At 55.1% G+C, this 16784-nt stretch overlaps 2 protein-coding genes across 2 annotated transcripts; both read right to left on the bottom strand.

Annotated features, from left to right (window-relative positions):
- Nucleotides 1-905: 905 nt before the first annotated feature.
- Nucleotides 906-8488, bottom strand: MINDY4B (MINDY family member 4B). The gene is made up of 11 exons (XM_074546698.1): nucleotides 8385-8488; nucleotides 7363-7420; nucleotides 6532-6651; nucleotides 5212-5303; nucleotides 4815-4980; nucleotides 4353-4418; nucleotides 3760-3830; nucleotides 3534-3603; nucleotides 3035-3211; nucleotides 2513-2693; nucleotides 906-1147 (listed from the first exon to the last, which is right to left on the bottom strand). Exons 1-11 carry the CDS (start codon nucleotides 8486-8488, stop codon nucleotides 1005-1007), a joined length of 1248 nt encoding a protein of 415 aa, XP_074402799.1. The 3' UTR covers nucleotides 906-1004.
- A 1057-nt stretch (nucleotides 8489-9545) lies between these two features.
- CLRN1 (clarin 1) lies at nucleotides 9546-16066 on the bottom strand. Its single transcript, XM_014272438.3, has 3 exons — nucleotides 15702-16066; nucleotides 12376-12555; nucleotides 9546-11402 (listed from the first exon to the last, which is right to left on the bottom strand). Exons 1-3 carry the CDS (start codon nucleotides 15952-15954, stop codon nucleotides 11137-11139), a joined length of 699 nt encoding a protein of 232 aa, XP_014127913.2. The 5' UTR covers nucleotides 15955-16066; the 3' UTR covers nucleotides 9546-11136.
- Nucleotides 16067-16784: the final 718 nt, after the last annotated feature.

Below are 16784 nucleotides of genomic sequence, written 5' to 3'. Positions count from 1 at the left end.
CGGCACCGTGTCCCTTTACTGGCACCGTGCCCTGCCAGCCCCTCACCGGGAGCGTGCCCCATAGCGGAACTGCCCGCCCTCAGCGGGCCCGTGCCGGCGGGCCGGTCCCCCACACCGGGCCCATGCACGCCCCGCGGCCCTGGCCCCTGTCCCGGTGCGGCGGGAGCTGCGGGTGCCCGGGGCCCGCAGCGCCGGGGCCGAGCCGCGGCCCCGCAGTGCGATCGCAGACCCCGCGTCTGCTGTGACCAGCATCTCCTCATCCCGGCCCAGCATAATCTCGGGCTGGGTGCCGCGGCTTCTTTTTGTTTTTTGTAAAATTCAATAAATCGGAACCAAGTTTCTGGATCACTTGCAGAAGGTTTATTGTTCTCAATTGTTGTTAGCAACACAGTAAGGGTGTGACTTACAGGTCGTTCTGGAGCGATGACAATGAAAAAGGAAGTGGACAGTGGTTTCTGTCAGCTAGAAGCAATATGCCCTGCCCATGCTTGACAGGTGAATGTAGAGTGCCAGGATTTGGCAAAGGCAGTAAAATCACTGAACCACATAATCCCAGAGCAGTTTGGGTTGAAAAAGCCCTCTAAGACCCAGTAAATTCAACCACTACCCCAGCACTGCCAAGGCCACCACTAGACATGTTCCCAAATCACACATCTGCACAGCTTTTAAGTCTCTCCAGGGATGGAGACTCCACCACTGCCACGGCATCTTTGCTAGCGCTTGACTCTTTCCTTTTCCTGCCAGCTGTTGTGGGGAGCAGGAGAACCTGCATCCTACCACTGGAAAAGGCGTGCAGTGGGACAGGGTTGCAAGTCACTGTTCCTGCAGTGCACGCTTTTGCAGTGGGTGTGATGCCTTATGGACAGGGTGTCCCTTCAATGCACCAAAGGCTGTTTGACTGGGGAGAGAGCTTTTTGTCCTGCAGACTGCAGTGACCAGTGCAGCCGGTAGTGTGTGGGACATGGCAGTGCCTGGCAGGAGCAGGGGTCCTTCCTGCTCCCTCCTCAGAAGAAGGGGTCTGTCCCGTTCCAGCTGACGGTCGCACCTGGCCACTTGGTCCTGATTGCCATCTCCAGGGCTGGGCGCCTCCTCCCTGGGCTGCAGGGGCCTTCCCTCTGAGCCTCTTCCCAGTGATGCGAATGAGTGTCTGAAGAGGAAGTGAAAAATAAATGTCTAAAAAAATCTTAAAAACCCAACCTCACTCAAAAAGGCTTCAGTGACAGCTAAAAGCAGAAGCCTCTGCAGCTGCATTGGTGTAGATGTGCTGCCATCCTGCCCCAGAGGGAGGCTGAGCAGGGCCTCCCGGGCTGGGCACTGCCCCTGCACCGAGGGCCCCCCGGAAATTCCGCTGCTCTGGGTGCAGCTCTGGGCTCCTTGCACGATGTGTTTGCATATTGCGTTTCTGGGCAGATGCTCAGATAGCATCTGTGGCCACACCAGGTATCATGACACTTATCTCAAATCACTCTGCTTCCTTGCAGATTTACCCTTTAGTTTCAAAGGTTCTGACTTTGCTTTAAATGCTGCAGTGAAAGGAGAGCAAGGAAGGAGGCACCCAGTGAGGAAGGTAAGTGACACACAGCAGCAGAAAAACAAGAACCTTGCACCCCAAGCACAAAGCCTGGTTCACAACCCAAGCATTGCTACAGCAGCAGTTCATCCTCCTGAGGGGATATGAAACTCGGTGGGGAACACGAGGGCCGTGGTGGCAGCTGGTGCTGGGCAGGAGGACAGACTTCAGCCGCACTCAGCCAGGCAGGTGGCCCTGCCGCGTGCCAGCCTTGCTGCGCTGGTGTGCAGGTTTCGTCTGGGATAGAATTCATTGCCTTCCCTGTGTCTGGTATGGAGCTGTGTTTTGGCTTTGTGCTGAGCACAGGGTTGGTTTACAGAGGTGATTTTGTTGCTCCTGGGCAGTGCCCCCACAGCCAAGGCCTGTTTGCTCCCACCTGCTGCCGTGCTGGTGAGGAAGGTGGGAGTGCATGGCAGGCTGGGAGGAGGCACAGCCAGGACAGAGGAGCCAAAATGATCAAAGGGGTATTGCAGACCCTGTGGCATCATGCTCAGTATATGAACTGGGGGCAAGAAAGAGAAAGGCCTTTTGAGTATGGCGTTTGTCTTCCCAAGTCACTGCTGTGTGTGATGGGGCCCTGCAACACCTGCCTGCCTATGGAGGAAGCCAATTCATTCTTTATTTTCCTTGGCTTGTGTGTGTGGCTTTTGCTTTTCTTATTACCCTGTCTCTATCTGGACCCACAGGTTCTTTAGCTTCTACCCTTCCAATTCCCTCCCTGATGCTGTGGGTGGGGGAGTGAGTGAGTGAGCAGCTGCAAGGGGCTTGAGGGCTGGGTGGGGTAAAACCCCGACAGCTGGAGAGAATGTTGTTATAAATGTTGAACTAATCATGAAACAGTCCAGCTTCCTGGTGTGTTTAAACTTTGTATTGAGTGTTTAATGCAGGAATGAGTTATCTGTGCTGCCCATACCTCAGTCCCTGGTAAATCTGGGTCCGTACCTATCGTCAGGCAGGCTGTTTGGGTCTGCTCCTGCTGCCCACTGTAGAAGTACAGGTGGAAAATTCTCTCAGCTTTCCAGTCGGAGAGCAGCCGGCTGTCGGTGCCGAAGAGCACGCTGTGCCTGCCCGAGAGGCTGCACAGCCACACAGGCAGCCGGGGCGTCCGCAGCCTGGGGCTCACCTGGCCAGGAGGACACTTGTCGGGAGCCTGGGGGTCCCACTGGCCGTGGGACTGCCCTGCGCTCACCTGGCTGTGCCGGGTCCTGCTGTGTGCCCTGCGCTCACCTGGGCTGTGCCGGGTCCTGCCATGTGCCCTGCGCTCACCTGGCTGTGCCGGGTCCCGCTCTGCGCCCTGCGCTCACCTGGGCTGTGCCGGGGGTTCCCGCCATGTGCCCTGCGCTCACCTGGGCTGTGCCGGGTCCTGCCATGTGCCCTGCGCTCACCTGGCTGTGCCGGGGGGTCCCGCTCTGTGCCCTGCGCTCACCTGGCTGTGCCGGATCCCGCTCTGTGCCCTGCGCTCACCTGCCGCTGCCGCCGCGCCCGCTCCCAGCGCAGGAAGCCCACGCGGCCCCGCGGACACGCCGCCTCGCCGCCTCCGCCGTGCCCAGCGCCGGGCTCCGGCTCCCGGCCGCCGCCGCCGCCGCCGCCGCCGAGCTGCCGCGGGCTCGCCCGGCCCGTCAGGAGCAGGCTGAGCACGGCCTGCGGGAAACGGCCCGCTCGCGCCGGGGACAGCGGCAAACGCCCGTGCAGGCCACGGCCTGCTCCCGGCTTGTCACCTCTGCTGCGGGCAGGGCAATGCCGGGCTGCCAGTGGCATTTTAGAAATTATTGTTATCATCATCATCATCATCATCATCATGACTTTTTTTTTAAGTCCACAGTCATGATTAAAATTGCAAAATAATTTTTTATGAATTTAGGCTTATATTTTCTTTGGATTAATTACCAAGTGATATTTTTTTTTCCTAAATTGGATGTGGGAATAATAAAACCAGACGCTTGAGACATGTGTCTGATCCTACCTCCGTACAGGTGATGTTTCCAGAGCTGATGTTCAACAGAGGAGCTGCGTCACCCAAATCCTCTTGGACCCTGTGTGGCCAAGCAGAGATCATCAGGGCAGCACTGGGCCTGTGCCAGAGGCAACACTGTACCTCCCTGCCTGGCCACCAGAAATGGGAGGAAAGGAAAAGGCCTTTCAGGAGATGTAACCAGACTACAGGAAAATGTTTAAAAAGCAAAATATACCTTTCAAGTGTCCTAGAGAAAAGTAAACTGTATAAAAATAGGATCACTCCATGGCTTCCTTCACCTCTGAACTGAAAAAAGAAATAAGGCATCACAGGGGAAAAATTATGTCCTATAAATCATACTTAATTAAAACAATTCCTCTGCTTCAATACAGCCCTAGGTGAGTGTATTGAGTTAGACAAGTAAGGTGTTATTCCAGGAAGATTTTGTAACTGACTTTGTTTAATAGGTTCCGGTAAAAAATGAAAGAAGAAACTTCCAGTTATTGGCTAAACGGGTTTTGTATATTTTTTCCCATATTTTTTCTGAGGCTGCAAGGAATCACATCTTTGAATGATGTACAAAATACTGCCCTATTTACTCAATGTTTGTGGACTGAAAGATCTGGAATAATGGGCAAAGTCATAGGGGTTTACATGGGAGCAGAATCCCTTCCCATAGGAAAGGCTGGAAGTGAACTAACTGTACCTTAACTGTGTGAATGTCCTGATGATGTTAACACTGCTGTGTCCAAAATGCCCGATTTGAATGGGAAATAAGGTGTAATTTAGCAAGAAAATAATTTGGATAAAGCAGTTATCCCCACTTACACAGTTTATGTGATCAGAGATGAACTCCTGAGCAGCAGCTTTCTCTGAGAACTCGAACAGCTGGATCTGTTGGGCATGGACACCGTGAGGGTGGTGCAAAGGAGACACGAATTGTAACAAAAAAGCTGAGCTTTTGAACCTTGTTGTCCGTTAGTCAAGTGAAAGAACAATGCAAAGGTTTGCTGTGGCCCTTGCCCAGCTGTGGGCTCTGGCGCTGTGCAGGGAGTCAGGGCAGCAGCTCTGTGTTCACAGGACTCTCCTTCTTGCAGGAGAAGGAAGGTGGGCTTTGGTGAAGGGGGGGTGGGGGTATCACGGACTGCAGCAACACCTGGCTCTGGGGTGATCCCTGTTTGCAGGGCAACATTGGTGGGGGAGCAGGTGCAGGAGGCTCTGTGTTTTGGGCCAAAGGAAAAGATTTTCTCTAAGGAAAACCCCGTTGGCAGAAGACGGTTCCATACTCACTCTCTCTGTGAAGCTGTTGGCCCTGCAGCCTTCCCCTGGCATCGTGGTGACAGCGGCAGTGACGAGGCACACGACAGCTCTGCCACCTCCTCCTGCTGCCCACAGGGTCTCTGCCAGGGCCGTGGCCAGTGCCTGGCCCTGCTCCCTGTGCCCGAGCCGGCACAGCCTGTGCCAGGGGGAAACCAGGGGCTGCGACTGTGACACCGCAGAGGAGGGGGCACAGCCACTGTCCCAGAATCAGGGGATTTGGTGGGAAGCAGGGGGTCAGCCAAGGCTTCTCTCCCAGCGCATAGCCCCACCTGAACCTGGATCCAGTTTGCCTGAACCCAGAGGCTGGCACTGACCAAGCAATGCATGGAAATCATTTTCATGCATCCCATGAGGCCCAGCAACTTACCTTTCCAGGTGAGTACATTCTGTCTCTCTTGTGAAGAGCAGGTATGTGATGATGTGTGCTTGTACAGCTGCCAGAATGGCTCTTGTTCCTCCCTAGGAACAGAAAAACAGCCCCTGCCATCTGAGGAGTCTGAAGGAGCACTTGTCACACCCAGCAGTCCCTGGCCGGGGGGACAACAAGAGGCCCTCATGGAGAGGAAGCTGCAGGGTAGCCCTGGCCATGTGCATGATCCTGTGGGTGGGAGCCCTTCCTCCTCTGTGCCAGGGAATAGCCCCCAGCTCCGGGGACCCTCTGTGCTGGGAAGCTCCAAGGTTTGTTTTTGGCCTCGCAGCAAAGGGACAGAGGTGCTGGGGCAGCCCAGGGCTGATGTGAGGCTGCACACAGGAGTGCCTGTGCCCACTCCGCACTGTGCTGGCACCCTCCAGGGCTGTGCTGACCCATAGTGCTGACACCCACCCGGGCTGTGCCCACCCACCCGGGCTGTGCTGACCCATCGTGCTGACACCCACCCGGGCTGTGCTCCCCACCCGGGCTGTGCCCACCCACCCGGGCTGTGCTCCCTCCGTGAGCACCGAGCTCTGGAATGCAGGGAGTGGCACCCGTGGCTGTAGCCAGCGTTCCAGCCCCTGGACAAGGTGGGGGGATTTACAATTCGAGTGTGTACCTTGGCCTTCTGCTGTGGGTGCAGCATTGTGATGGTAAATAAAGAAGAAAACCTCCATCTCAGAAAATTATAAATTATAGTCTAGGTGACTTCACTTGTTGGATTTCTAGGTGGAGCAGGAATAATTGGGTAAGTCTAATTCTCTGAAAAGATATGAGCTTTTTGCAACCTGCTGCATCTCTCCTGAGCAGGTGTGCGGGGCACAAATGTGCAGGGTGCAGGTGTGCAGGATACAGATGTGCAGGGCACAGGTGTGTGGCATACAGATGTGCAGGGTACAGGTGTGCAGGGTACAGATGTGCAGGGTACAGATGCACAGGGTACAGGTGTTCAGGACACAGGTGTGCAGGGTACAGGTGTGCAGGACACAGGTGTGTAGGACACAGGTGTGCAGGGTACAGATGCGCAGGGCACAGGTGTGCAGGGTACAGGTGTTCAGGGTACAGGTGTGCAGGGTACAGATGCGCAGGACACAGGTGTGCAGGGTACAGGTGTGCAGGACACAGGTGTGCAGGGTACAGATGTGTGAGGTAGAGGTGTTCAGGACACAGGTGTGCAGGACACAGGTGTGTGTGCTGCCGGGGCCCCTGCCCCGCTGCCGGCTCCCACGCTGTCTGTGGCAGCAGAGCTGTGGCAGGTGCTGTGTGGGGTCTCACCTGCCCTGCCTGCAGCGCGTAGGCCAGGTGGGAGCGCGGCGGGTGGAACCTGAAGCGCGCTGCTGCCCACTCGCAGCTGAAGAGGGGGGCCGTGCTCCCGAAGAGCAGCTGCTGCAGCCTCTGTGGAGCAGGAGGCAGAGGGGCCGCGGTCAGAGCTGCCGGCCTGCCAGGAGGGTCTGTCCCCTCAGGGCTCTCCAGGTGCGGCTGCTGAGCGTGCCCTCAGCCGGAGCACAGCACCTGCCTGGAGCCAGGCCTCTCAGCTTCACAGCAAAGTGATGTTTGAGCTCAGTGCAGGGACTGCACACAGCACTCAGCCACTCTGCTGAAGCTTGGTTGTACATTTACATTTCACATTTGGGTACAGTGCACATTTTAGGGAAGATTGCACCGGGGCCCATCCTGCCATTGCTGCAGATCTGCCGAGCTGCTGGACAACAGCACCTGGCAGCAGTGCTTTTGGGGCCAGGCACTCAGCTGGAGCTGAAATCCCTCCCTGATGGTGTTCAAGGCCCTTTCCAAGCCAAACAATTCTAAGATTCCGTGATCCTGCCTCCTGTCCTGAGGCTGTTTGTCAGGGAAGCCCCCAAGCGCGGGGAAATGTTGCCTGTTGTCATTGGCTGGTTCTCTCCCGAGAATTATTGTGTATCAGCTTTAAGGTTGCATTCCAGCCGTGTTTGTTAAGAATCTCCTAAATAATCCATCCCCATTCCACACCCTGTTCAGCTGACAGCAGGCTGAACCCTGCAGTCAGGGCACCAGGAAAGGCTCCCCAGCCTCTTTCCCTTCAGGAGATTCAATTACAGCTCATACTTAATTCAGCAGGCAGCTCACCATGGCCGTGTCCGGGCAGATGGGGCAGCCGCCCGTGCCCTGAGGGAGCAGGAGGGGCCTGGGGACGGTGGAGGGGGGCTGTGGCCCCGCGGACTCCCCGGCTCCGGGCGCTCCGTGGCCAGCGCTGCTCGGTCCCTGCTGCGGGGAGAGGGGCAGGCAGGGCATCCCTCACCGGGGCTGCTGCTCCCCCGGGCATCACCGGGGCTGCTGCAGCACCCAGCGTGCCCCCAGTGCCCCCAGTGCATCACCCGGGGCTGCTGCACCACCCAGCGTGCCCCCAGTGCCCCCAGGTGGGCACAGTGCCTGGGCTGGCAGGGGGCTGGGGGCACGGGTTGCTCTGGAACGGGGGTGCCCTTGAATTCCAGCTGTTTTCAGACACTCCCAACACAGCCCTCCGAGCCGATGACTGCAGCAGGTAATAGTGCTGTGTTTGTCTGAATTACAGGGAATGACTTCAGTGTCTCCCAACCGAAGGGCACAGCAGGCTTTCCAAATACTTACATTTTAGAGATCTTAGTTTGTTTTCTAAAACTCACCATTAGTTTTTAATGGAAAGGTTAATCAAGTGCCGGACTGGTCTGCCCCTTTGACTGCAGAATATCTGAAGTCTGTTTCTCAAAGAAGCAGCATGAGAAATGAATCTCCATAGATACCTGGGCTGCAGGTATGGACGTGTGCCACCTAAGGACAGTCCAAAACTCACCAGACATACAGAAAATATTACCTTTGGAAAAGGAGTTACCTGATGAGTCGTGCTGTTGATTTCCAAGCTGAAAGCATAAATAAAGTACAAATGAAAACACCCAACAGAGGTATTACTAGCATGTGGGGAAACTGGAGTCCAGCCAGAAGAGAACCCCAGAACAAAGGAAGAATAAGACCTGTAGCATTTATATTACCGGGTGCACAAGGACCTTTTGTCATTGTCACATAAGTTTTGTAATAAAACATAACTTGAAAAATTGCGTTAAATAACCACCTGGAATTAAAACTCTGTCAAAGAAGCGGAATAAAAACCTTACCCACAGAAACTAAAGATTTCCCTCCATTTGCTGAGGTCAGAGATTCTGCTGGCGATCTCCTGCAGCGGTGCGGGCGCAGCGTGCCCGGCGCCCGTGTCCCCCATGGTCCGGAGCGGGGCCGCGCTGCCCCTGGCTGCCCGCAGGCACCGAGAGAGGCACCGAGCCCTGCCGCCCGCCGTGGGGAGCGAGACAGCCCCGAGCATCAATGTTTAATGCGGCAGGAGCGGCTGCTGGGGAACGCGGGGCCGGAGCGGGGCCGGCAGCGGGGCATTGTCCAGCATGGAACAGGAACGGGGCTGTGTCCAGCATGGGCAGGAACGGGGCTATGTCCCGCAGTGGGGCAGGAGCAGGGCTGTGTCCCACAGCGGGGCAGAGCGGGGCATTGTCCAGCATGGAACAGGAGCGGGGCTGTGTCCCAAAGCGGGGCAGGAGCGGGGCACTGTCCAGCATGGAACAGGAACGGGGCTGTGTCCCAAAGCGGGGCAGGAGCGGGGCACTGTCCAGCATGGAACAGGAACGGGGCTGTGTCCCAAAGCGGGGCAGGAGCGGGGCATTGTCCAGCATGGAACAGGAACTGGGCACTGTCCAGCCTGGGCAGGAACGGGGCTATGTCCCGCAGTGGGGCAGGAGCAGGGCTGTGTCCCAAAGCGGGGCAGGAGCGGGGCATTGTCCAGCATGGAACAGGAACGGGGCTGTGTCCCAAAGCGGGGCAGGAACGGGGCATTGTGCAGCACGAGCAGGAACGGTGCTGTGTCCCACAGTGGGGCAGGAACGTGGCTGTGTCCCCAGTGGGGCAGGAGCGGGGTATTGTCCAGCACGGGGCAGGAGCGGGGCTATGTCCCACAGTGGGGCACAGCGGGGGCATTTCCCAGCATGGGGCAGGAGCAGGGGCATTTTCATGGATGCAAGGGGGTCCAGGGTCCATGCTGGGGCTCCCCCAGGGTCCTTCCTGGGGTTCCCTCAGGCTGCAGGGTGGGATGTGGGGGTGGTCAGGCCGGGCTTTGGGCACAGGGACCCCTGTGAGCACTCCCAGACCCGAGGCTGGGGCTGCTCTTGTCTTCACAGTAAAGGAGTGGTGTTGGGTTCGCTGTATAGTAAACAATACCATGAGATTCAACACAAATTATGCTTTAAGAACATACATTAACATTAGGAGGACTATGCATATAGTTTATGAAGAAAATGATGAAAGAAGCTGGGAGTTGTGCTGACTTGCAGAAGCCCTTCCACATTGATGAGATCCAGGGAGATGAGGAGGCAGAGCTACCTTGGGAAAGATGCAGCTGACAACCTTTGCAATAACCCGGCAGTGTTTTACCTTTCACAGTAAAAATACAAAAAAATGACATCAAAGTCAGTAAGGCCTTGTGGGCTGGTAGATCCGTAAGTGCAGAGGGCTGTGATACCTGGAACCTGGGTCTGATCTGTACCTGGGCACTGGGTGGATGCTGGCAGGGATTGCCCCTCACTCCAGCTGGCAGGGATTGGCAGGGATTGCCCTCACCCACAGCTGGCAGGGATTGGCAGGGATTGGCAGGGATTGGCAGGGATTGGCAGGGATTGCCCCCACCCACAACTGGGCACAGCCCCCCAGATAATAAATGGGGCAGGGGCTCTGTGTCTCTGTGTGTTCCTGTGTCCTGCGAGGAGCAGCTCATCTCCGGGCACCCAGGTAAGCCCACAGGGGCAGCGTTTGCTGGTGTGATGCTCAGCCTGGGGAGCATCCCGTGCTTTAGCTGGCTTGGGGCGGTCCAGGGGTGAGGGTTGATGCATCCATCTGTTCTGGCTTCCCATGCCAGACCCTCCCGTGTTTGTCCCTCAGTCCCTGCTGAGCTGCAGCCTGCAGGAGAGCCTGTCTGCTGTGCTGTTGCTGCCCTTCGCCAGGGGTTCTGATGGGGTTTGTTGGCATTGCTTGATGAGAATCTGCAGGACTGTTCTCTGGAGGGGGCAGTGGAAGGTGGCGGTGCCTGGGCTCAGTCCCGTGCTCTGCCCTGGGAAATGCCCTTTGCCTGGTGAGCTGCAGAGGGTTTGCTCAGCTCTGCCAAGCCTGGCTGCCTCCCTCAGGCCAGCAGCAGCACGTGGCATCTCCCCTGCATCTGCTGTGCTGTGTCAGCTTTGTCACCAAGCTGCAGCAACTGCTGGGGAGACGAGGGCTCCCAGGGCTTTGGGTTTGGAGCAGTTTGGTTTGTTAAAAGGGAAAAACCAGAGAGTTTCATGGAGAGAAACGATGCTGCTGCCATGCATGTGGAGCCAGGTGGAAGTGCAGGTGTTGGGTCGTGCCCTCTGAGCGCTGCAGTTGGGCTGAGTCTGGGTGTGCTGGGGCAGAGCCTGGGCGCTGCCCTGAGCCTTGCTGGGTGTCCCTGGCCCTGCTGCTCTGGCGTGGTCTCGGCTGCACCCTGGCCCTCACCAGGGCTGAGGGCAGAGCTGCTGCTGGCGAGTGTGTGCTTCCACTGAACCCATTGACTGGACTTGCCAGAGTCAGGGCAATGCTACTGAGATTCCTGGTTTTCTTCATACCAGCCACTTTTCAAACAGTTTAAAAGGGAAAAAAATGTCTTAGAGGGCTTTTCCATCCAGGCATTTCCATACAGCACATCTTCTTTTGTTCACTGCTTACACCACATTAACACTTATTTAAAACTTTCCCTTTTTTTACCTTCTCTAGGGCAATCGTTCACAAATTGGTGCATCTGGTGGTTGTTGATGTAATAGTGATATTTCTTTGCTTGAAATGTTTTGAAATCCCATCATTTTAATACATCAAGTCAACCGCTCCTGTGATTGTCCCTGACTCTTCTGATTTTGAAAAGGGAAATTCAAATCCAGCAAATCGGATTAGCAGGGCATTGAGGAAGTGCACCAGGGAGCAAACCAGGATGGTCCAGAAGGAATTTGCAAACTGCTCGCTGTGAGTTTTGAATGTAAAAGTTCCCTCTTTGAAGTTAGCAATTTTTTCTGAAAGGTGGTGGATCTTCACCTCTGAGGAGAAGAGAATCATGATGAGGCAGCCACAGGAACCTGAAAGGGAGGGGGACATGCTCGTTACCTCAGAATCTCTCAGCTGTGCTGCACGATGTATGCTGCAGCCCAGGGAGAATGTTTGCATGGCCACACAGCTTTAACAGGGATTATTTTTGGAATCCAAGCCAATGGCTATGATTCCAAAGCTTTTTTTAATTGAGTTTGGCTCAGGACCTGGAATATTTAGCATAGCTGCTTTAGTGCCCTGAGCTAGTGAGGTGTCTGTGTTCATGTTCACCTTTAAGTTGCTCATTGTCCCATTGAGCATAACGGAGCTCTCTGCGTGCCTGAACATAAAGTTGTGCTGAAGTCCTTTGTGAAATCATGGTTGTAATGTGTAACACCTTGTGAAGTGGGGGTAAATCTGCCTGTCAGCGCAGGGAGCAGGTGTGTGGCTGCTTTCCCTGCACGGCCTTTGTGAAATCATGGTTGTAATGTGTAACACCTTGTGAGGTGGGGGTAAATCTGCCTGTCAGCGCAGGGAGCAGGTGTGTGGCTGCTTTCCCTGCATGGCAGTGCTGCTGCTGCCTCGGGCTGCCCAGCTCTCCTGTCCTTGGCAAGGCTGTGCTGCTCTGGGTGCTGGCCCTGCTCGCGTTGTCTGGACCCCTCCTGTTGAGGAACCAGCTTAATCACTGCCATATTTGGGTTGTTTTGTGCCCCCTTTCGTGCTCTGGGTGGCTCCTGGTTCTGGCTGTGTGTGGGGTGTCAGTGATGCCACCCCAGCTCTGGGTCCCTGCCATGGCTGCTGCAGCTGCCTGCCCATTCCCATCCTGCCACCCCCCTCTGGGGGATTGCCCCAGTTTATCTCCCAACTTCAGTTTGGAAAACACTTTGTGTTTTGACGTGGCAGAGCCCCCGCCTTCCTGCCTGGCTTGCTTTTGCCACTGAGAGCCCAAGCAGGCCCGGTTTAAGCTGCCCCTGTGCTGAGCAGTGGGCGCTGCTGGCAGTGCCAGCCCAGCCTGGCACTCACAGGAGATGAAGCTCCACAGGTACAGCCCCACGGGGCCGTGCAGCGTCTCGTAGGGGCTGCCAAAGGCATTGAACATGAAGAACCCTGCTCCCACCAGGGCGAAGACAATCAGCACTGTGCAGAACAGAATGACGCTGACATGGATACTTGCAGGGATAATTCTGAGCAAATCTGGAAAAACTGAAAACAAAACAAACACAACATTATTATACACATTAGGCAAAGTTGTCTCTGATGTCAAGCTGGGGGTTCTGGCTCGTTTGTGATAATTGTTTTGATCCTGCTCCTCTAAATGCAACCAGATGAAATAATTCACTAGAAATGGTTTTTCATGGATGTTTGGAGGCAGAAAAATTCTGTGGAACTCAGAGGCATAGGCTGGCCAGGAGGGAGAGAGACCAGCTCCAGGAAAGCCTCTCCTCCCCTTCCTGAGGGTGCTCTTTGCTCCTTAATGTGAACAGCATCTTTTGGGGACAATCCAGGAAGCTGTGACTGGGAGACAGGTCTGGCACAAGGTGTCACTGAGGTCTCTTCCAGTGCCAGTGTTAGGGGCTGATCCCCCTTGGCTGAAGGCTCGGCCATCCCCTCTTCCCTGGGAGTGGGACAATAAATGTTTCTTTAGGCTTTTTTCATTGGTGTTCATGAGGTCCCACAAAGGGTTGTGACATGGGAAAGGAAATTGTGCTGTGCACAAATTCAGGAATAATTTACTCTAAATATTTTTGTGCAACTTTTAAGCTACTGTTTCAAATTGTGGTCCTGTTTGTCTAGGACACAGAGATAGACGTTCAGAGAGCAAGAGAGAATGATTTTTAAAAATTCCTGTCTGTTTGGCAAAAAAGAGGTGTTTTGGAAGGAACTGTGAAATATACTTCACTGTTCCTGATCTATGGGGGCATGACTAAAACGAGGTAATAATGCCTGGTGCTGTTTTGCTGTAATGTGTGCAGAGTAAAGCAGCCTCACATCAATTACCCCTCCGTGTAAAGTCTGTACCAGCAAACTGCTCCGCAGCTCCATGCAGGAGCACAGGGCAGCAGGTAACGAGCTATCAAATCTGATTATCCCCCTGACTAAATGAAAGGGAAATTAATGAAATAAATGTCTTGGGAAGTTGGGCCAGGCCCAGTGCGAGGTGCTGCCTGTGGGATGGCCAGGGCAATCCCAGCACAAAGCCAGGCCAGGCTGGTGGGGAATGTGCTGGGAGCTGCCCTGAGAAGGACGGGGGTGCTGGGGGTGAGCAGCCCCCCGTGCTTGGGCCGGGGGCTCTGGATCAGACCCTGCCCTGGGCTCAGCCCCCCGTGCTTGGGCCGGGGGCTCTGGACCAGACCCTGCCCTGGGGGTGAGCAGCCCCCCGTGCTTGGGCCGGGGGCTCTGGACCAGACCCTGCCCTGGGGGTGAGCAGCCCCCCGTGCTTGGGCCGGGGGCTCTGGACCAGACCCTGCCCTGGGCTGGGCCACAGCGTGAGCAGCAGGGACAGGGGGATTCATTCTGCCCCTCTGCCCTGCTCGGGGGGCTCCCTCTGCAGAGCTGCCCCCAGTGCCCAAACACACAGAGCAGAGTGAGCCCTAAGGGGCCAGGCTGGGAGAGCTGGGGGAGCTCAGCCTGAGGCCTCAGAGCTCCTTCCAGTGTTCCCTCTGCAGGATTCCTACAGGGAATAGTGTCACAGGAACTATCTGATGCTTTGGGAAAACATGCAAAACTCTGTATTTAATAATGCAATTTTTAATGGTTTGTTTTAAGAAAACAAGTTATGGCATGGTATTGAATCCTCCCCTGGGCACCTGCATCTACAGCTGGTTCTGTTAGTAACATTTTATAAGTGATTTATCTGGAAAACTTAATTTCAGAAGCAATGTTGTCTTGAAAGTAAAACATTCCTCATGGTCCTGAATGAACCCATGTGTGCTGTGCATGAGAGACCTTTAGAAAATGAACCACTGACCTAGAAACTGATGGGAATGAGTGGGAACAAATGGAGCAGAAGTCTTCCCCAGCTGAACTGGGTTTGCTGGCAGAGCAAATTCATATTACAATTAAAAGAGATACAGTGGTCAGAAGGGAGCACTTAATGGGAACAAGCACAGAACTAAATCACGTAGCCTATTTTCCGTGCCTGTTCTCCTCAGACGTGCTGCAGTGCAGTGAGTGCATTGAGCTATGGCTGTGTATTTTATAAGTTTGTCCTGTTTTCTGGGATGCTCCTGGTGAGCTTCCAGGTACGGAGGTGATGGCAGGGGGCTGCTGCAGCCCCGGGGAGCAGGAGCAGCACCTTGTCCCCAGGGCTCTCGGGGTGAATGCTGCTGACCCCTCACAGCTGTCACTGAGCCACCCTGAGTGTCAGCGCCACAGCTGGGCCAGCCCTGGGTCACAGCTGTCACCTACAGCAACCCAAATCCTTGGGAGGGCACAGACCCCTCTGAAAATGCAGCCATGGTGCAGTGACACTGGGATGGCACACAAAGCAATCAACAGGGAGCTGCAGTGGTACACACAGACTAGTGATGGAATTCAGAGAGAGCAAATTCTAGTACTATATCAAATTAGCTTGGTTTACTATTTTTGGAAAATGTTATATAGGAAATAATTTCTAGTACCTAGTCTGGCAACCTTCCCTTGCCTTAAATCATGGATGTGAGCAGTTTCCATGTGCTGTTGTAGCAGAATCCTTGTGATCTGCGTGCTGTAGTAACTTCAGGGGAGGTATTGTACGCACAGCAACTGGCTTTTACTGCCTGTTCTGCCTGCTGCTGGATACTATTGTGTCTCACTTCATCATTTTCTCATTGATCTTCTTATCCTTGTAGATTAATAGGTTATGAATGTAAAGTGAAGCCATTACTAATACTTTGACACTCCGTGTCAGGTACCAAGTCAGTCAGCATTCCCCAGACAGCCTCCCCAGCCCTTCTTCCAATTAGTGCCACAGAATGCAAACTTTTGGGCTGCTTGGTTTCTCAATAGCAGCCAGTGCCCCAGCTCTTTCCTGAGGTTCTTGCTGGTTTAGCTCATTCTTTTTGGCAGCACAGAGGTAATGTTGTAATGCTGGCACACAGAGGAAGATGACAGAGATTAATTGAACCCCCCAAATATTCTTTCTAAAGAAATATCATAAATCTCTTGGGATGTGGCTACCGGTGTAACTGCAGTAATAGACTCTTGAAGGCGTCAGGCAGGCTGTACCAGTACCATAAAGCAAGTTACTGGCCCTGCCGATCGGCGCACGCTAAGGGGCTGGGTGTGGGAGCGAGGGGCAGCCCTGTCCCGCCGGCCGCAGGGTGCGGGCAGCCCGATCGATCGGTGGATCGATGGCCCGCGGTACTCACATGAGAACTGCTGCGGTCTGCCCCCGAGCCCGCACTGCCGCACCCGCTGCCCGGAGAAGAGCCCGTACTGGATGGCGCCGATGAACTTGTGCAGCTCGGGGCCGCTGGCGTTGACGAGCAGCGCTCCGGTGCTGCAGAGGATGGAGCCCCGGACCCAGAGCTGGCTGCCCACGGCCGCCGCCGCGCCCAGCGCGCAGCCCAGGCTCAGCAGCCCGGCCGTGCAGAACAGCAGCTTCTTCTGCAGCGCCGGCATGCTTCGCTGCGGCCGCGGGACGGGCTGCGTGCGCCGCTGCGGCTCCCGAGCGCCCCGAGCCCGGCCAGAGCCGAGCGGGAGCTCCGGCACCCGGCCAGCCCCGATGCTCAGAGCCCCGGCCCGGAGCTCCGGCACCCGGCCAGCCCCAGCCCTGGCTGGAGGATGCTCCTGGAGGATGCTCTAAAGGTTCCCTTTCCCCGTGCCCTTCTGTACAGCTTGCAGACGTTTCAGTGCATCCCCTGTCACTTGATAGCGAGGGTTTAGGGTGACAGATCTCTGTAATTTGATGAGTGCTCTGCTCGTCCCAGCCCCAGGGCAGTGGATGAGTTGGGGGTGCAGAGACGAGCTTGGCTGCTCTATCTGATTGTCTGCTCTCCATAAAGGAAGCTTCCAGAGGGTTTATTTTTGCAGGTTTTTTTCTAAAGCCAGTAATGCTGAGCTGCTCTCTTGTATATTTCGGTTGTTTTGTTTTCTTGGTTTTGGGATTTGTTTTTCTTTTTATCAATCTGGGTGCATTTCTTTTTTTGCTGTTTTTTAAGGTAATGCCCAGCACCCTGTCAAGCCAGGAGGCCCCACTTCAGTATCCAGTTGCATTTGGGCACTTTCTTGCACTCACTTTCCGTGTCAGGGTGTTCTCTGGCAGGGACAGTGTGTCTGTTATGTACACTGCAGTGTGCAGAATGCTCAGCAAACTGTTCAGTCCAGGTTTCAAATATACACAAATAGGTTTTCTCTTACAGCTTGACAGAAGGTCCAGCCCACCCTGGGTTCAGGAATTCACAGCTCCTGTGTCTCACGTCGTGCTGCTGCTGGCTGTCACAGCACACACG

Source organism: Zonotrichia albicollis, chromosome 9 (assembly GCF_047830755.1).
Source record: "Zonotrichia albicollis isolate bZonAlb1 chromosome 9, bZonAlb1.hap1, whole genome shotgun sequence".
NCBI lineage: Eukaryota > Metazoa > Chordata > Aves > Passeriformes > Passerellidae > Zonotrichia > Zonotrichia albicollis.
Note: the sequence above shows the minus strand (reverse complement) of the source record. Positions and strands in the feature narration are given on the sequence as shown.

Coding starts and splice junctions, on each gene's coding strand:
- MINDY4B (XM_074546698.1), bottom strand. CDS start 8,488: ATGGGGGACACGGGCGCCGGGCACGCTGCGCCCGCACCGCTGCAGGAG. Junction 4,419..4,814: donor CCAACAGCTTCACAGAGAGA/GTGAGTATGGAA, acceptor CATGCCCAACAG/ATCCAGCTGTTCGAGTTCTC. Junction 2,694..3,034: donor GGGCGCGGCGGCAGCGGCAG/GTGAGCGCAGGG, acceptor CCTCCTGGCCAG/GTGAGCCCCAGGCTGCGGAC.
- CLRN1 (XM_014272438.3), bottom strand. CDS start 15,954: ATGCCGGCGCTGCAGAAGAAGCTGCTGTTCTGCACGGCCGGGCTGCTG. Junction 12,556..15,701: donor CAGACCGCAGCAGTTCTCAT/GTGAGTACCGCG, acceptor TTTTGTTTTCAG/TTTTTCCAGATTTGCTCAGA. Junction 11,403..12,375: donor CCTGTGGAGCTTCATCTCCT/GTGAGTGCCAGG, acceptor CCTCCCTTTCAG/GTTCCTGTGGCTGCCTCATC.